The 21,248-nt window shown below is 36.2% G+C and overlaps 1 protein-coding gene across 2 annotated transcripts in view; it reads left to right on the forward strand.

Moving 5' to 3' along the window:
- Positions 1 to 21,248, forward strand: part of LOC150081500 (bridging integrator 3-like) — a 193,406-nt gene that overhangs the window by 148,605 nt on the left and 23,553 nt on the right. For both annotated transcript variants that reach the window (XM_090379337.1, XM_090379338.1), the window contains exon 9: positions 20,007 to 20,087. In XM_090379337.1, coding sequence (XP_090235463.1) covers positions 20,007 to 20,087 — 81 coding nt within the window. The remainder of the gene's footprint in view (positions 1 to 20,006; positions 20,088 to 21,248) is intronic.

Below are 21,248 nucleotides of genomic sequence, written 5' to 3' on the forward strand. Positions count from 1 at the left end.
TTCTATTACGACTATGGTGTAATAAAATATTGCTAATGCTTTTGCTTCTATCGTAAGCAAACTTGTTTTTTGTTTGATTTTCTATCCAAACAGATGACAGCCGTTCCATCTCTTCCAATTCTTTGTGTCTTAATCTAATGGATTTTAATTACACTTTGAGTTGTTCCTGCTATGAAAGTTGCTTTTATTTTCTCTGCATTCTTTGTAATTCTCGGTGTTGCCTCATTTAGGTCTGTAGCATGTGCAATATCACATGTTCTTTCATTCCCGCTCAAAGTGTTTCACAATTTCATATTTTTTCTTGACAGAGTGGACTGGCCATAAGCCTTACCGGGGGACACCCCCGGTAGGCCGGAGGCCGGTGTGATTTTGGCCATAAACCATAGCATGAGGCCACTGTAAAGGCGCCTCCGTAGCCAGGTGGGCAGGAGCAGCAGTGCATAGCACGTGCTTCTTGAATAGACCGGGGTTCGAGCCTGTCAGCCACCAAATATGGAGAATGCGGAAAGGTCAGGGAATGACCACCGCATATCCCCGGAGCAATATGGCGTTAGTTGCTAATGCTCCTAAAAACCAAAACAACAATCTTTTTCTCTCTGAATCTGCAGTGTCTTCACCAGGACGCTTCCTTTTCACACATTTTAAGTATTTTACTCATTTTTAGGGAATAAAGCACAATTACAAAACGAGGAAGCACGCTTGATACATATACACAAAGCTGTGTGCGTGTAGCAACTGAATAAACAACACCGTAAAAGCAGAGATACTCTATTAACACCTCATATTTCTAGGGATTACTACCATAAAACAATAAAAACTGCATTTGCAAGTATACCAATAGCTGGAATTGTGTTGGTTTTTACGTTATTATGGTGAAATGTGTTTCTCCTTCACTGATATAAAAAACATAAATACATTTTCAGAATCTTCTCTTCATTCCTATCGTGTTGCGTTCGGTTGGGTTGATTCCGCATTCGACTGCCATTTCTTGTAAACACAAAGGCGAATCGTGCATAAGCGAATTCGGTTCGTGCTATATAAGATATTGTTCCCCTATTTATAAATCATGTATAATCGAATTCGTGTAGTGTAAACACGTGTTATACGAGGACTGACTGTATCTTGATATCACAGAAAGCTGTTTCTCCTTTTTGGTATGAACAAAAATATTTCTACAAACACTGAAAAATGCTGTCATCTAGCTATATGAAAGAAGAAAATCCATCCCAGATTTTTCCAGGTCAAATAGTACCAAAGGTCCCAGTGAGCAAAGACTTCAGAACCTACTTTGATGAAAAATTCCTCTTTGATAATTATCTTCAAAAACTTAAATCCTCTTCTCTCACAGAAAAACATGGTTGCTGAGACAAAATCTGGTTAATACAGGTAAACCTCGATATATGCGTTTTTGATCAATGCGAGTTTCGATTAATATAGTCATAAACATTAATACCATTCCTCTATATATGTCCTCTAAAATTTCGAATAGTCCAGCTGATTATGAAACAAAAAATTTTTAACAATGCAAAAAAAAAAAAAGATGCCAAAAAAGTTGAGGCTATTATTGAAGAAATTAGCATCATTGGAAAGGATCTTGGCTTTGAAGATGTTGATTCCCCTAATGTCAGAGAATGCCTGGATTGGATTTGCACTCGTTGACACGGGTCTTATAGAATTGGAGCAATGGCGTGCCTATGATGAGCAAGAATAAATTGCAACTGAAGGAGAGGAGTGTGTCTCTAAGGAAATTTCATTAAAGGAACTCAAGCAGATGTTTCGAAATTTGGAAACTATTAAACAACAAATTATGGATTTAGATCCAAATGTAGAAAGAAGCATGCTAGTTCACTGAACCCTAGAAAATGGAATTAGCTGCTATCGTAAATTTTATGAAGGGAAAAAGAGAACTATAACTATTTAAATGACACTTGAAAAATATTTTTCTAGAAAGTAGCATATCCATTTTTCACTCATTTCTTTAATAAACATTTTTTAGCTTACTTGCTTTTCATTATTCTTTATATTTCTATCTATGTACACAACGTATTTTAAAGGCCTGAATTAAGGCTTCTGTTGAATGTTTCAAAACATCATGGATGAATTAGAATTTTTCCCATCGGTTTTTAACTTCGATATATGCAGTTTCAAGATGTACAGTACACTCATTGCACGAATTAACTGCATATATGGCCGACTGGGCTAGCCGAGTGGGTAAAGTACCTGCCCGGCAACCCAAAGGTCGCGGGTTCGATTCCCGCCTCGGGCTTGGATCAAAGTACTGCGAAAACCTTGGGAGGTGCAATATGGCCACAGAAGCCGATGCGCCAACAACTACCAAATCAAAAAAAAAAAAAAAACTGCATATATAGAGGTTTACCTATATAAATAATTTGGTTATTATCTTACAAAAAAGGTTTATGTACATCTCCATTCTATATAGCTCAGAGGTTTGGTCCTGAACTCGTCATTCCAAATTAATTCAATTTGATGAAAGCAGTAAAATGAATAAAGGATATCTTATAAATTACAAATACTATATCTACAGAGTAATAATTAGCAAAGGTATGCATACTGTTTATTTTAATTAAGCGTGAGAGTTAAACAATACATAAGCCACAAGCAAACTTTGTCAGGAACAACAATTCAAAAAAAAAAAAAAAAGCCCTGCTAGTTCTTCTACAGCATGTGCTGTTCCTTGTAGAAAAATTATTTTTCTAACACAAAATTTTACTGTACAATGAAAATGTAAATGAAAGGGTAATTTTATGCTTATCATAATCATCATCAGCCATTTTCAATCCACTGCAGGACATATCTCTCCAGAAACTTTCCAGTTCCTTCTGTTTTCTGCAATGCCATCCATTTATTACCCACAAACTCATGAATTTCATCTGAGCTCTGTTCTTGTCTTCAAGGTATCTACTCTTGGGTACCATTCTATTATTTTCTTAGTCCATCCATCATCATATCTTCAAGCTATGTGTCCTGCCCAAGTCCATTTCAGTTCTTTAGTTTTGATAAGAATGTCCTCTACTTGTGTTTATTGCCTAATCCATGTGTTTCTCTTCTTATCCAATAGGCTGATTCTTAATATAATTCATTTCATTCTTTGCTGTGTAGTTTTCAGCTTCTCTTCCATTCTTTTGGTGAGTGCCCAAGTTTCACTTCCATAAGTCATGGTATGGAGCATACATTGGTTCATTATTTTATGTTTCAGACAAATTGGGATATTGCTTGTCAGTATGTGACTATATTTCCAGAATGCTATCCATCCGAAATTTATTCTTCTCTTGACTTCCAGCCATTTATCATTGTTACAGCTAAAGACTTGTCCAAGATAAATATATGAATCCATTTCAATTTCTTCTCATTCAACGATTATATCCCTTTCTGTAGCATATTTGTTCATCATTACTTTTGTTTTAGCCATATTCATTTTTAGTCCAAAACATGTGGACATGTATATATGTAAGGGAACATTTGTTCCATCTCTGCCTCGTATCTCTGTGAAAAACAGTATCACTACAAATGGGCCAGATATGTGAATGACATAGGTTTGTGTGTATTACGTGTGTTCTGTTGTTATGTTCTGGCCTCTTGGCTACCCAGAAGCATCAGTCACCTGGACAGATAATTCTGGGTACTCGTCCACACCAAGGGAAGGTGGGCCAAACTTGGCCTGTTACAACATAAGATCGCTCATTGGTGAAGACAGAATATTAGAGCTGGAAAAGGAATTAGAAAATGTGAATTGGAATATCATTGGTTTGGCTGAAACAAGAAGAAGAAGAAATGAATCACTTATAAGTTTATCAAGTGGAAATCTACTGTACACCAATGGAAACAGTGAAAGGAGTGAAGGTGGCGTTGGCTTTCTGGTCCATAAAGATATAAATAACAACATTTCGGAATTCAAAAGTACATCACCAAGGGTGTCAAGACTACTACTCAGGATTTCTAAGAGGTATAAGCTAAAAGTTATAATGATTTATGCACCAACATTGAGCCATGATGATGAAGAGGTTGAAGAAATGTACACCGAAATTGAGAGTCTTCTAGATGAACAGAAAACTCACTACACTATCATTGATGGGGGTCTTATATGCTAAGGTTGGAAAGAGACAAAACAGGACAGAAAGGGGAACTGTAGGAAATTTTGGAATTGGTGAAAGAAAGGAAAGAGGTGAAAGACTTGTGGAATTTGCAGAATCATGAGAAATGTCAGTAATGAGCACTTTTATCAAAAAAAGGGTGAACAGAAAGTGGACATGGAAGAGCCCAAATGGATTAACAACTAATGAAATTGACTTCAACCTCACTAACAGAAGATATATCGTGAATGATGTTATTGTCCTGAACAAGGTAAATGTTGGAAGTGATCATAGAATGGTAAGATGCACACTTGATATAGATGTAAGAAAAGAAAGGAAAAAACTGACTCGAGTAAATAATGCAAAGGTCTTTGAGATAACAGAAGAGGAGAAAGAGCAGTATGTACTGGAACTTAAGAACAAGCTTATGCAGACTGCTCAGGACCAATGAATATTACAACTTTCTGAAAGTGATAAAGCCCAAGAAACCTATAGGTAAAAAGAAATCCAAAGAAGCAAAAATTAGTCAAGAAACACTTGTCGCGATGAACCGAAGACGACAAATGAAGAGCAAGATAAACACTGACAAGGAGAAAATTGAGTATACTGAGTTATGCAAAGCCATTAGAAAGAGACTCAGAGAGGATATAAGAAAATTTAACACAATAAAAGTAGAACAAGCATTAAGGGAAAACAAAGGATTTAAATCAGCAGCCATGAGCGGTAATACAGAAAGGCAAATGATACTGAAACTGAAGAAAAGCGATGGTGTACTTATAAATATCAGAGAAAGCATAATTCAAATAGCAGAAGACTACTATAAGGAGCTATACAAGGAGCTAGAGAATGATGCCAGCAGTGGGGAAGATGGACCCCAAATTAGTAACACATACAACATACCTGATATCCTTCCTGATGAGGTAGAACCTGCGTTGAAGAAAATGAAGAACAAGAAAGCCCCGTGGAAGATGAAGTTACTGTAGAATTGTTAAAATTGGGAGGAAGAGACATGACACAAAAACTGGCAAGACTCTTCACAAAATGCATTAGAAAAGGTGTGACACCTAAGGAGTGGAATAATGCAATCATAGTTTTGCTGCATAAGAAAGGAGATAAATCAGAAATTGGAAATTATTGACCAATTAGCTTGTTATCCCACATCTACAAGTTGTTCCCAAGGGTCATTACTAACAGATTAGAAAGAATACTTGTTTTGAATCAACCGAAAGAGCAAGCTGGCTTTAGGACAGGATTCTCAACTATGGATCACTTTCACGTAATATGACAGCTAATGGAGAAAGCAAATGAATATAAATCACCATTATGCCTGGCATTTGTGGGTTATGAAAGGGCATTTGACTCCATACAGCATAAGGCAAGTTTCGGGCACTGGAAAGACAAGGCATAGATACCCCATGTATTAAGATTTTGAAGAAAATATATGAGAATGCTACCCCCCTTTATTAGACTAGACAAAGACAGTAACAAATATAAAATTGAGAAAGGAGTTCGACAAGGAGACACAGTGTATCCGAAGTTGTTTACTGCTACCCTTGAGAAAACTTTCAGAAGATTAGATTGGTCGCAGAAAGGAGTAAATGTGGATGGAGAGTACCTAAACCATTTACGATTTGCAGATGACATTGTGGTCATAAGCCACGATCCCAAAGAATTAGAGGAAAATCTTAATCAGTTATGCAGAGTTAGTAAGGATTTTGGACTAAAGATGAATATGGCTAAAACAAAAGTAATGATGAACAAGAATGCCACAGAAAGGAATATAATGACTGAAGGGAGCAGTAATTGAAAAGGACAGTCATATACTTATCTGGGACAAGCTAATAGCTGTAATAATGATAAATGGCTGGAAGTCAAGAGAGGAATAAATTTTGGATGCATAGCATTCAGGAAATATAGTCACATACTGAGGAGAAATATCCCAATTTATCTGAAACATAAAATAATGAACCAATATATACTCCACACCATGACATGAAAGTGAAACTTGAGCACTCACCAAAAGAATGGAAGAGAAGCTGAGAAATACACAGCAAAGAATGGAACGAATTATATTGGGAATCAGACTGTTTCACATGGATCAGGCAGCAAACTCAAGTAAAAGACATTCTTATCAAAACTAAAGAACTAAAATGGTCTTCAGCAAGACACATAGCTCGAAGACATGATGACAGATGGACTAAGAAAATAACAGAATGGTACCCATGAGGAGCTAGAAGAAAACCTGGGAGACAGTGGAGGAGATGGATAGATGAAATTCATGAGTTTGTGGGCAGTAAATGGATGGCCATTGCACAAAACAGAAGGAACTGGAAAGTTGCTGGAGAGGCTTTCATCCTGCAGCGGATTGAAAATGGCAGATAATGATGAAGGCCCTGAATGGATTGAGCAGGCCCGATGCTGATGGGATTTTTCTTCTTGCTCAAAATACAAACCTGAGGGGGCATAGAGCCAAACTGAGGAAAGACAGTTATAGAATAGATGTGCAGAAGTTTTTCTTTAGCCAGCTGGTAGTTGATTGCTGGAACAAACTTCCATCTGTTATTGTGGAAGTTGATAGCTTAAATAAATTCATTGCAGAACTAGACAAACATTTGGAATGAATGGATCAGTGAAATGGGAAGGGGTTTTTTTTTTTTGGCTGATGGTGTATAAGCTTGCTTTCTTTCATCATGTGCCTCTACTAATGCTAATGCTAAAGTATGCACATATATACTGCATAAAATATATTATTTTACGTGGTATGTATATTATTATAGTTAAACAATTAGGTGAATTGTTTAACCATAATTATATTTGTGCATGAACTTCCTCTGTGTTGAAATTTGGTTTGTTTGAAATAATCTACAGGGACTATAACTTCTTGCGTATTATGGTTAAACAAAAAGGTGAATTGTTTAACGATAATAATATACAGTGGGCTCCCGCTTTACGATATTAATTAGTTTTAGAGACACCATCATATCATGAAAATGTCATAATGTGAACCCAATAACACACTGTTTTTTGATAATTCGTTCGAAGTCCTTGGAAGTTAAAATTCTCGCTGTACAACTAAGCTGTTTATCTCTGTAAAAGGTGATTTTTTTTTAATAGAAATTGTATTAGTTTTATAATACTATATTTTCCAGTGTATACTACACACCTTTTATCTAAAAATAAATCATCCTAAAATTGTGGTGCATCTTGTACACCGGAATAAACAGTAGAGCATGATACAAATAAAAAAAAAAGAAAAAAGATAAAAAATGCTGATAGTGCACACATTTTTAATTATTCCCTTCATCCCCCCCCCAAATGTTGTTTAAAATGATAATTGATAATTATGAACATTAAAAAAACAAAAATCGTTAATTTTCATTTAACTTACATTTGAAAAACTGTGTCAGTGTTCTTTCCAATCGCTGCCTCTTACTACTTATGGTATAAAAACTGTCCAAAGTGGTTTGCTTTTGGCACTTTCTCTGAAGGTTCTTGAAATAACTTAACACCTGATTTCAAATTTGCAGGTCATCAATTCAGTGGTTTCAATATCTGAGTTTTTTTTCTTACTATCCTCTTCACAATATCCCCCACAGCAAACATGTCCTTAATTTCTTGAGTTGTTGCTACCTGGTCATCCTCCTCATGTTCCTCATCTCCACTGTCATGCTCACCCATCTGCTCTAATTCCTGTAGCTCCTCTGTTGTTAGCTCCCTTCCGTGGCCCGCAGTTAACTCCTCCACATCTACCGCATCAATCTCTAGACCCAAGGACTCACCAAGAGTGATAATTGCCTGCTCTAAAACACTTAAAATCCTTCAAAATCATGGATGATTGAAGGCCGTAAGTTCTTCCAGGCTGCATTGAGGCACTAAGCTGAAATTTCATTCCAAGAACCGACAATCATTTATACACAGTCTAAGATGTTAAACTTGGTCTTCCAGAATTCCTTTAAGGTGATGGCTCTGTCTCCTGAAGTCTCTTCAGAGCACTTCACAAACATCTTCTTTGTGTAAATTTTTTTAAAGTTGGCAGTCACTTGCTGATCCATCAGCTGAACAGAGGGGTGGTATTGGGTGGGAGAAATTTGAAAGTAACGAAGTTAAATTTCTGCTGCTGACGAGGCAACTAGGAGACGGTCGTGTTCAAAGCCGCTAAGTGGATTTTTCTTATTTATTGATTTGAAATTATTGTTTTTCTAAAACTTTTGATTTAAATTTAGTAGTATAACATTATTTTGTGATTTTCTGATTAATTTGGTGTATTTATTCTTTACTCGGCCTTGTAATTGCATAAAAGTATCGGTAAGGTTAAGTGTCCATAGATTCACCATCGTAACTTTCCCGCCTTTGCGATATGATAGTTATATACCATACTAGATAGCGTTAGTTGAACTTCGTTAGCAGTTAAATTGTACTTTTAAATAAATACATATAACGACTTAGATTACAAACATAACATAATTAATAACATAACATAATTAATTATAATTAATTAATAGAATCATGACTCAGACCAGAGCAGCAAAGCAAAAGGCTCAAGCTAATGGAAGTGCTGTGGCTCAGAGCAGAACTGAGGGGGGGGCAGTTGTCCTCTGACTCACAGCCTTATAAAATGCACTGTTTGCTTGATGTTTGCAGAGCAATCGGGTACGGGACATGATACTGCCATGGGGGATGTCTTTGTGTGTGCGCGATGCAAGGAGTGTATCGATATGAAGCAACAACTCAGCGTTCTTGTGGGCCTATATGAGAGCTTGAAGGACAGGGTGGATGCCCTCGAAGAAACTAAATTGAGGGGCCCATCAAGCTCTCAGCTGCCCACATCAACGCCAGAGCTTGCACTTGGGCATCACGTGACACAGAGACAACCCCCAAGGCAGAATGCGCTGGTCCCGAAGAAACTAGTAGTTGTTGGTGACTCTATTGTCAGGGAAACGGAGAACATGCTTTGTAAAAAGGATAGGTTGAACAGGACCAGGGTATGTCTGCCAGGAGCAAAGGTTGATGACGTTGTAGAGCGAATATCATCTTTTAAGGGCACAAAAGGTGATATAGTAGTACACGTTGGCACTAATAATATTAAGAGTAGGAGACCGGCAGAATTACTTAACAAGTACAGGTCACTGTTGAACAAAAGCCGAGAATTAGGGTTGAATTTGAAAGTGTCTGCAATTCTGCCCAGACACGATAGGAGGGAGTATATGATGAGAGCCTTGTCGATCAATTCGGCCCTGGAAAGATTGTGCAAGGCTCAAGGGGTAGAATTTTTTTCAGGCTGGACTGTACTTGTTAACAGGAGAGATTGCTTCTACAGGGATGGGATACACTTAAATAGAAAGGGTGCAAGAATATTTGCTGATGCTATCGAGACAGTGTTAGGTGGGTCGGAAAACTGCTAGCTTGGGGGGAGACAAAGACCAATAGATTGACAGTAGCCACTGGCAGAGGTGAAAGAGATTCTTGCACTGCTTCTATTAGAATGAGCAGAAGCCTGAAAAACAAGATGCATAATATTTCAGAGACTGCTGGGAGCCATTGCGGTACAAGTAAACACATGGGTTGTGTTAGGGTAGCTAAGAATAGAAACAGGTTCAGGTATACTTGCGTGTACACCAATGCTAGGAGTTTAGTAAATAAATTTGATGAATTTGAGGTATTGCTCAAAACATCAAAGGCAGATATTGTTGGGATATCAGAGACGTGGTGTCACACAGATATAAGAGATGCAGAACTGCAGTTTGGAGAGTACAACGTCTACAGAAAGGATAGACAGGGGAGGGGTTATGCTATTAGTTAAGAAACACATAAAAACCAAGGAAGTGAAGCCAGTCGACATCGCTGGACAGTGCAGTGTTGAGTCAGTTTGGTGTGACATAAGCATTGGGAGATCAAAATTGGGAGTAGGAGTGTGCTATAGGCCTAATGACTCTGATGAGTATAATAAGAAACCGTACAGGGAAATAGAGTGGGCCAGTAAATCAGAGAGTCTTATAATTTGGGGGATTTTAATTTCCCAGATATTGACTGGAATTTGTGGGTTGGTCACTCACACACTAGCAAGGCTTTTGTGGATTTATTGGATGATTGTTTTCTACATCAGCATGTTCGGGAGGCAACTGGAGGGAGTAATACTCTGGATTTGATTAGCATTGATTCTTCATGCATTAAGAATCTGCAGATAAATGAACCACTAGGTGGCAGTGATCACAGTGTGCTGAAGTGGGATTTACTCAAAGAGGTAACTACCATTAGGGGTAAAGGGAAGGGTTATTGCTTCCGTAAAGGCAATTACAATGGACTGAGACTGTATTTAAATTCTATACAGTGGGACCAACTGATGATGTTACCAACAGCAAATTCAAAATGGGAAGCATTCAAAGAACTTATCTTGGAAGCTACTAGGCTTTACATACCAACTAAGAAATATTGTTCAAGGTTTAGGCCAAAATGGATGTCAGATGAACTAATGAGGCATATGGCAGAGAAGAAAAATGCATGGGATACTTACAAATTAACACATGACACAGAAGCCTATGATAGCTACAAGTTGATATGCAACCAAGTTACAAAGGAGGTTAGGCAGGCGAAGGCAAATTACGAGAAATCCTTGGCAAGGGATGCAAAGAAAAACAGCAAAGAGTTCTTTACTTATGTAAACTCTAGAAGGAAGGGGATGAATCAGATTGGTCCACTTGATATTGATGGGTCAACTGTTGATGATCCTGCTCAGGTAGCTAACAAACTAAATGAATATTTTGCATCGACATTCACACATGAGGAGTTATTCAGCGAGGGGAATGCCAGAGGTGTATTCAACTCTAGTAGTAAGCTACAGAATCTTGAAATAACTGGGAGTAAAGTGGAGGAGAAACTGTTGAAGATAAACACAAGAAAGGCACCCGGGGTGGATGGGATCTATCCAGTTATATTAAAGGAGGCAGCAAAGGAAGTAAGCAAACCCTTAGCCATAATTATGAGAGCTTCCTTGGACTCAGGGGAGGTATCCATAGACTGGAAATGTGCAAATGTGACCCCAATTCACAAAGGAGGATCAAAGGCTGACACAAGTAATTATAGACCTGTGAGCTTAACTTCTGTTCCAGGAAAATTAATGGAGGCACTGGTTAAAGAAGCACTGCAGAATCATTTAGACAAGACTTCAGTTATAGCTCGGACACAGCATGGTTTTGTTAAGGGGAAGTCTTGCCTGACCAATTTGATTGGATACTATGATGCAGTCACAAAAGAACTGGATGCAGGGAATAGCTTTGATATTATATACTTGGACCTTAGAAAGGCTTTTGATACTGTTGCACATGGAAGACTGCTACACAAATTGGAGCAGTGTGACATTGGAGGAAAATTGCTGCTATGGATAAAGGGGTGGTTGAGGGGGAGAAGACAGAGAGTGGTAATCAATGGACACTGCTCATCGTGGACTAATGTTATTAGTGGAGTCCCTCAGCGCTCAGTGTTGGGTCCATTATTGTTTTCTGTATTTATAAATGATATTGATGATGGTATATCAAGCTTAATGTCCAAGTTTGCAGACGATACAAAGGTTGGCAGGGTTGTCAAGGACACTACTGACACTATGCTACTGCAACAGGATCTGGAAAGGTTGAGCAGATGGGCTGAGAGGTGGCAAATGAAGTTTAACATTGACAAATGTAAAGTGCTACACATGGGAAACAGCAACCCCAGAGCAACGTATCAACTCTGTGGTACTACACTGACAGTGGTAGAGAATGAAAGGGACTTGGGGGTGGTTGTGCAGGCAGATATGAAATTCTCTGAGCAGTGCAGACGGGCTGCAAGAGTAGCTCATGGAGTATTGTCAATGATATACAGGAATTTTTCCAGCAGGGATAAGGAAGTGATTATTCCCTTGTATAAGGCAATGGTCAGGCCACACCTAGAGTACTGTATACAGGTCTGGAGGCCTCATTTCAAGAAGGATGTAGAGCTGCTGGAACGAGTACAGAGAAGGGCAACAAGATTAGTGAATGGAACAAAGGGGTGCTCTTACGAAGAAAGGCTTAAGTTTTGCAAATTACAGTGTCTGGAGACTAGGCACCAGCGAGGTGATCTGATAGAGGTGTATAAAGCCTTGAATGGTTTGAGCATGCTCAATGCTGATGGGATTCTTCCTCTAGCTCAGAAGAATCACCTGAGAGGGCATAAATTCAAATTGAGGAAAGACAGATGTAGGATAGACGTGCGGAAATTTGCCTTTAGCCAACTGGTGGTTGGTTGGTGGAACAGACTTCCATCCCTTGTAGTGGAGGTTGATAGCCTAAATAAGTTTAAGGTTCAGCTGGACAGGTATTTTGAACGAACAGAGGGGTGAAGTGGAAGTGGGTTTTTTTTTTTTTTTTTGGCTGATGCTGCATAAGCTTGCTTTCTTGCATCAAATGCCTCTACTAATGCTAATGCTAATTGCTCCTCCAGAGATCGGGCAAGTTGGGTATCATGACCTGGAGCATTATCCAAAATTAACAGTGCCTTTAAAGGAAATTTGTTTTTTTTAAAGTAACCTTTGACTGAAGGACAAAACACTTCAAATACCCATTCATTGAAGAGGTGCCGTCTCCCAGAGGCCTTCTTGTTACACCAGATGAAGACAACCAACCTGCTTTTGACGACCTTTTGCTGTTTAAACACTCTGGGAGTTTCTGAGTGGTAAACCAACATTGGCTTAAGTTGAAAATCACCACAGGCATTGGACCCCAATAGCAGAGTAAGCCCCAATAGCAGAGTATTAAAGACTCGTTTGAGGGAGATAACCCTCCTTTTCAACGAGCTCTTGAAACTCCACCTTAAAGTTTTCAGCAGCTTACTGATCAGCACTGCAAGCCTCTCCATGCCTTATGACACTTTTAATATCGGAACTTTTTCTAAAACAGTTGAACCAACCTTTGCTGGCTTTAAAGTCCCCATATCGCATATCACTAGCTGAAGGTGTTTTAGTCTCTAAGTCCTCAAAAATTTGCTTTGCACATTCGTAAATGTATTGTCCAGGAACTGTATCACCCTTCATTTGTTTTTCTTTTATCCACAGCAACAAAAGCCTTTCCATTTCTACAATCAGTTCTCTGCCTTTTTGGACTGTGATAGATTCATCACTTACTTTTAACTTTTTTAAGGTTTCTTTTTGTTTCGCTATGGTAGAAATGGTTGACTGTGAAAAACCATATTCACACACCAATGAACTAATTTTAGCACTATCATTGTTTTTTTTTTTTTTTTTCACTATTTCTTGTTTAATTTAAATTGAAATTTTCTTCTTACTGCACTCTTTAGGAGCCATATTACACAATGTTGTACATTCAAGAATTCAATACAGTAAATTTATGGAAAGTAAGCACAAAAAAAATCACCTGAACTAAAGGATACGAAAACAAAACACGTGCCCAACACTTTTACAAAAGCTGCTATTGGCTGAGACAAAGGACCACGTGGTCCGGTCGGAGACAATCGTAAGCCATTGTAGAGCGAAATAAGTATGCACCAGTGATCACTGGTTAGTAGAATCAGCCGCTCAAATCATTAAATGCACTACACTTTCACCATTTATTGCTATGTTTTGTTATAAGAATGAATTTTGAATGCATTTGTGATATTTTTCTAAAGCACATTTCTGGAGGTCACGACCATAAAACAATAAAAACAATTTCCACTTTCCGGTTTATTGGGCCTTGCTATTAGCGTAATCTGTTATAAACGGGTAGTAAACTCGATCTTATTGCATTTGTGATAATACCGATAACTGGAATTCTGTACATTAATTGAACTAACTCCACTAAAGATGTTTCAAACATCAAAAACCACAGGCTATACTCAGCTGGTATCGGGTTGGAATATTGACTTTGCTAAAGCAGAGCCCCTGTGGTCTACCTTCATACCAACATTTGATACTTACTTCCAGCAATGGAGGAAACACTCTCTAACGAGCGTTAATATCCAACAAATACATACTCCTCATATGCAACATTATCCCAACATTGTTAAAGTTTATGCTGATGGATCGAAGTCTAAGAGTGAGGTGGGTGCAGCAGTGGTCTTCCCTGAGACCACCATTTTTGTATCACTTCCAACAGAATGTAGTAGTTATACAGCTGAGTTGTATGCTATGAAGGTTTCTCAAGAAATTATTTTCCACCTTCAGTTCAAAAGAGCATAATGTATACACAGACTCGCATAGTGATCTGTTAGCTATGCAAAACAACTCCTCCTACTACCTCCTTTAATAAAGCTCATCAGATTAGAGCTGACTTCTCAGTGAGCATTGACAAATAGTTTTCTTCTAGTAGTAGTAGTAGCAGTGGCATGTGATGCAAGAAAGCAAGAGTATGAGCTTATGCAGCATCAGCCAAAAAAAAAATTTACAAAACAATTTCCTCTAAATCTTTGTCCAGTTCCTCCTTAAATTTATTTAACCTATCAACTTCCACAATGACAGATGGAGGTTTGTTCCAGCAATTAACCACCCGATGGCTAAAGGCAAATTTCCGCACATCTATTCTACATCTGTGGGCGCCTCCGACGCCAGGTTGGAAGGAGCAGCAGTGCGTAGCACACGCTTCTTGATTAGACCGGGGTTCGAGCCTGTCACCACCAAATACGGAGGATGCGGGAAGGTCAAGGGAATGACCACCGCATATTCCTGGAGCAATATGGCCCTAGTTGCTAATGCTCCTAAAAACCAAATAACAATAACAATTAGTTGCTAATGCTCCTAAAAACCAAAACAAACAAACTATATCTGTCTTTCCTCAATTTGAATTTATGCCTCCTTAGGTTCGTAATCTGAACAAGTGGAAGGATCCCATCAGAATCCATCTTGGATCTTAGGTCACATTTGGAATACCAGGGAACAAAAGTACAGATCATACTGCCACAGATCATACATATCTATCTATCATATCATAACCCAAATGAATTCTCCAGTGCCATATACTGATTATTAGGGTTCAGATTTTTATGATCTTAAAAATGTCAAAACATGATGAAAATATGTCATTAAATTTAACCAAATATGACTAAATAATTTACCCTTACGTACCTTATAAATGATAATATTTACTTTTTTTTTATTCTTTTAAAGTTGTACAACGACTTATTATACAAATTTCTAACAAGTAATATAATGAAAATATTACAATTTGCAAGTTTTTATTTTTTTTGAAATATAAATATTAAAATAATTTTTTTTTAAACATACAAAAACCAAAATATATAGGCTAAGGTACTGGGCTACTAACACTTGAGTTGCTAAGTACTTTTCATCGCACTGCAATACCTGTATCCACTCCAAATTTTTTGGAATTAATCTCCTTCTATTATCTGCTAATATTCACTTGTAAGCAGAGAAGGACCTCTCAACATCACAAGTCCTTCAACGGCCGTATCCTCTAAAACTTAGGAAATTTTGCATATGCAAAAAGCGTATCAAAGGAACCCTCATAAGGTACGGAAATGATGAAGGAAAGAAAACGGTACAGAGGGACTTGATTCAAAAATGGCAACATAGCACTGGCTGCCAAGATACAGATGCATCCCTGCGAAAGTTGTTGCTAGGGATGCATCCCTAGCAACAGTTGCATGATTAGTTTTATCCAGAACCTTTGATGCAAGGAGATACGATTTAGATGGTTCATCTGAATCAAACTTTCCGATAATAAAATTAGCTATATCCTTCACAATCTGTCATTTTATCAACTGAACCCCACACACACACACAGCTGCTTCCAATATCTTCGCAAATATTGTTTAGACACTGCAAGTAATAAGTTAATTAATTAAAATATAGCCTACACAGCGTTTAGTCTTTTGGATTTTATTAAATAATAAATTATTTAATAAAATCAATGAGAGCATACCGATTTATAGCAGTCCTCAAGGTAATTTTTCCTTAACGTTGATTCGTCAGGAATTTTTCAGGATAAGTATTTTTTGAAGACCGGATTGTTGACTTTGTTCCAAGGAATATTTGCAGAATTGCCAATTTATGCCAACCATTGCTTGGCATAAATCGGCAAAGAATGGATCTGGTGTTTTTTGGTTTTCTGCAGTAAACAGCTGCTGCGTAGTACACACCCATGAAATTCTCCTTCTCCTTACGTTCGCTTCATGCAAAGCAGTAATGTTATGCTGTTGTAATTGGGATACTTTCATGCATGGAACCTTAAAAATGTATTTATATATTTATTTAAGATTATTTATAAAAATTATTATTATTTTCCAATTTATATGAAAAAACTAAATATGCATGAGCATTAAATTTAGTATGTCCACATATCGAAGCATCCAAAAATAAAAATTATGATAGATCTATTACTAGATAATTAATTAATTTACTTAAATAAACTAAATGCAACAAGGCATAATATTCAAGAGTTTTAAGATTCTATATAATATTGGTGTAGATACACCAGAGATAACTCTTAAAGAACAACTACGATAGTAGTGTGAAAGGCATCATTTCGTCTGTATCTCATATTGTGCTCTTCCTTCAACACGAGTTTCCCATGTATGTAGTGCATGGTAGTGCACTACATACATGGGAAACTCATGGGAAACATTTCCCACGAGGTAGTGCAATACATAGGCAACGAGTTGCCTATGTATTGCACTACCTCGAATAAGTAATGCTTCACTAATAGAGAAGACTGTTGTTACTTGTCTTACCACCACCCACCAATGAAAAGCCAATTAGCTTTGAAACGGTGCCATCTGGGTGATGGTACTCACTGAGAATAAGTAACAATAGTCTTCTCTATTAGTGAAGCGTTACTTATTCTAGGTAGTGCAATACATAGGCAACTCGTTGCGAAGGAAGAGCACAATATGAGATACAGACGAAATTATGCCTTTCACGCTGCTATCGTAGTTGCTCTTTAAGAGTTATCTATGGTGTATCTACACCAATATTATATTTATTAATTAATTTCTGTGCTCCTTTATTGCACTCTTTGCAATATATTATTTTTCCATCTGTTTGGTATGTGTCTTTAGACTCTTCTACAAAAGAAATCGATTTTCTAAAAAGCTCAATTTTGCTTGCTTTTGGCTTCATTTTGCCAACAGCTGAGGTTTCTACTGTATAAAATAAGTTGAACGAATAATTTGTTGAACTCAGTATAAGGCGAAACTACTGTAAAGTTTTAAATTATAGCTAAAATGACACTACGGTGTGGTTATGTCTAAAGAGCCAATCAAAATAACTTTGGGATTTAGCCGCTCTTGCCTGCCAACGCTGGAATGCGAAATGATTAAATGTAAATTCCAACGGTTTTTTAGAAATATATTTTAAATCAATTTGATAATTTGTTGATTACTGTAAGACAAAATATGAAAGTTTTATGTCAACAAGTATAAAATATGCTATTAAATATGATATTTCATATATTTTTTGAAATTATGACCTAATGTGTAAAATAATGAAATATGAAATTATGAACATGCTTCTTTACGATCCTCAGACCATGTAACATGGATACACTAAGTTTCATGCCTCCTTTATGTAAGCGAAAATTGAATATGATAATACATAAAAATCCAAACCCTACTGATTATAAATGCAATATACAGAAAATATGTAAAGAATAGTGGACTCTACTGTGACAAATGCAAATGCATAATAAACTCTTCCAGTTTAAATCTGTACCATAACTATGGACTTCTAGCTTGCAACCAGACAAAAAGTGATTCTAGCCAGAATCTGAATAGGTTATATTCATCTAACCGACCTTTTTTTTTTTTTTTTTTTGTTGTCAATAAATGATCCCCACAGTATACACAGCTACACTAAAGTAGTATATGCTTAATGTGAATGGTGTGTACTACTCACAGTAAAGCATATACTTCTGGAATATACCTTATACATTAATGCCCAGCTATTCTCATTCAGCTCTCTCTCTCTCTCTCTCTCTCAGCGCCTCCGTAGCCAGGTGGGCAGGGGCAGCAGTGCATAGCACATGCTTCTTGATTGATTAGACCAGGGTTCGAGCCCGTGACCACCAAATACAGAGAATGCAGAAAGGTCAGGGAATGACCACTGCATATCGACGGAGCAATATGGCCTTAGTTTTGCTAATGCTCCTAAAAACCAAATAACAAACAAACAAACTCTCTCTCTCTCTCTCTCTCTCTCTCTCTCTCTCTCTCTCTCTCTCTCTCTCTCTCTCTCTCTCTCTCTCTCTCTCTCTTCCCCCCCCCCACACACACACTTACCGGAACCTTTGTCACTTGTCCATATCATAGGCAATAATTCAAATCTCTCGGAATTTTTCACTTTCCTCAAACGAACATGACTAGGTGTAGTAGGGTCTAAGTAGCCCTTGAAACAGAAACTCTTATAAACTCTCAGTATCAAAGGAAAGGTTAGCCAACCCTGGTTTAGTTCAAAAACGTCATTGGTGTACTTCTGAAATGAATGTAAACCAACCTTATTTGAACAGAAAAAATAAAATAACAGCATTTTTGATGCAGCACAATCTGCCTTCTTACAGCAAGCTACATTCTATAGATAAATGTGCATAGTTAAAAGAAAACATTACGTACAACCATTATGATTATTTTGTTTTTACTTCAAATAAATCAATTTACATTCATTTCAGAAATACACTAATGACATTTTTAGAATAAACTGATGAAAAGGAAAAACTTTCCCACTGAGAAAAAAGTAGGTGATTAGGCAAGGTTTAAATTTAGAAATTATAAAATCTAAATTATAATACTTAATCAGATTTTGCTATCAAAATAATAAATAAGGTAATAAATGTCAGAACCTTGTTGCTCTGACATTTATTGACTATCAAATTAAAAAATTTGACTCCAAATATAATAATAATAATAATAAAAATTTTTAAAAATCCGGGTGAAAAATAGCCTAAACCTAAAAATGAGCAAAATAGATCATAGTACTTATTAATTAAAATACCCTGTGTATAATATATAAACAGTCATATGTGTCTGTGTGTTATTTTTAAATTTTGCATCTTTAACCTCTTTTTTGCATCTTTAACCTCTTTTTTGTATCTTTTATCTGTATTTTTGTATCTTTTGTATAATCTGAAAAATAGAATGGATTAGTACTTTCATGTTTATATTTTATGTTTATAACATTTTTTTTTATTATTATTTTGAGAATTAGTTTTTTGTTTCATTGAAAATTACGTGGGTAAAAAAAAACATTTTTATATTCAAATATTTCATTAAAAAATTTTAAAAAATTTATGTAATAATTAATGCAAGAAATTTGGGCACCTGTCAGGTTCTGCATGGCTGTATTTATTATGATTTTGGTTGCAACCATTGCTAAGGTAACAACCAATTATAGCCAACGAGTTCATTGTTTTGAGCAAAACTTATTAATATATTTTTGAAGAAAGCAAAATCTGAAACAGTGTGTTCTTTGAAGTAATAAAACTTTATATTTTCAAGCAGCTTGTGTACCAAATTGATGTGCACCAGTGTGCATTTTAATAAATTGCCATTTTTACTGTTTATTTCATTCCCCAAGAATTCAGTTTCATTGTAATTGTTCCGTTGCCGCTGGCATCCAAGTTATCAGTAGGGCTGTGCTTTGTTTTATGCTGCAGCAAAAAGAAAGGCACTGCCAGCTCAGAGTTCAGGAATAAAATTATCAAGTAAAAATAATTTTTTTTCCCTTCAAAACTTTTATATTAATATAATGAAATTTAAAAAAAATAAATGGTTTCACTGATTCTTAGTGTCTAATAGTAAACTAGTATTCAAAAGATAATGTAATAGAAGTTACATAATATGTCATAAAAAATTAGTTTCCAAGCCAAAACTGAATTGAGATTAAATCTGTATCACAAGTTATTTTATGAAGCCATCTGTATGCTATTAATTTCAATAATTATATCCCTTTATAATTAATAGGATTGTTCAAAATGTAAACAAAAAGTACAGAAACTTAATGAAAGAGAGAAAACTGGTTCAAATCTTGTCAAACTGGAATCAGTAAGTGTTTTAGTAATATTTTTACTTTTTAGGAATAAATTTTTGTTTATTTCATTTCATAACTTATTTAAGCTGTAACTGATTATAGTTTCTTGCCATCTTATGTGTAGAGAAAAGACGTTATTTTCCTGACTAATTAGTAAGTTTAGATAAATAATTGGCATTATTTATACACCATCAATTCAGCCAAGTGTATATATAAACTATATTATGGTGGCAAGCTTGCCAGTTCATCAACTTAGGTGGATGATGACATTCTAGTTTGTGCTTTCCTTAATTTAAGACAAATTTCCTTAGTGTTTTTGTTTATTCTGTTTAATTTTATTTGATTTGTTAGTTTTGATTATTTTGTTTAATTTTCTTAGTGTTTTAAATTATAATGCAATTGTGGTAATTCAAGCCTCCATCAATCTGAAACAGTCTGGTTAAATTGTCTAAATATATATATAACAATTATATGAAAAGGAAAGGGAAGAAAAAGTAGGAAAAAATGGAAAAAAATTATTATGGACAAGGGGCCACTGATAGACAGAAAGCACCCATCAACCTTAATTGTATGTGTAGATAAGTATTAGCTGCAGAGAAAAGAAGAGAAAGGTAGGGGGGGAAAAAAGCAGAATAACTACAAAAAAAAAAATATTAAACACCATATAGAAATAAATAAATACTTAAATAAAAAATTTATATTGTCATATATCATACAGACCTGGCATCCCTGCAAGCGTCAATCACCAGAATTGCACAAGAAGAAGACAATATAGTGTTCTCTGTTTTTAACATAAAGTACATGCCATGGCAAAATAAAATTAATGAATGTCATTAAGGGGAAAAAAATATTTTAGAGACATCCAAAGTAAAAATATATGTGAAAATAAGGGTATAAGGGAGGATGTATAGAAAGCTGGCATGTAATTTATGATTGACATGACAAAGGAACAAAACCAAAATATGTGTATACAGTAGAACCCTATTAAGAAGTTTTCGAAGGGAGTGGAGGTTTAGAACTTCTTTCGAGGGGAAAACTTCTTAGAAGGGAAAATTACCTAAGGGTATGAAATATTAACTGCCCAAATAAAAATGAAAAGATACACATACATAAATTAAAGATGATTTTTAAGTACTGTTTCAGAATTTATAAATATTTTACTCTGCCTATGGGAA

This window comes from Mastigoproctus giganteus, chromosome 8, assembly GCF_048544385.1.
Source record: "Mastigoproctus giganteus isolate SK-2022 chromosome 8, ASM4854438v1, whole genome shotgun sequence".
Lineage (NCBI taxonomy): Eukaryota > Metazoa > Arthropoda > Arachnida > Uropygi > Thelyphonidae > Mastigoproctus > Mastigoproctus giganteus.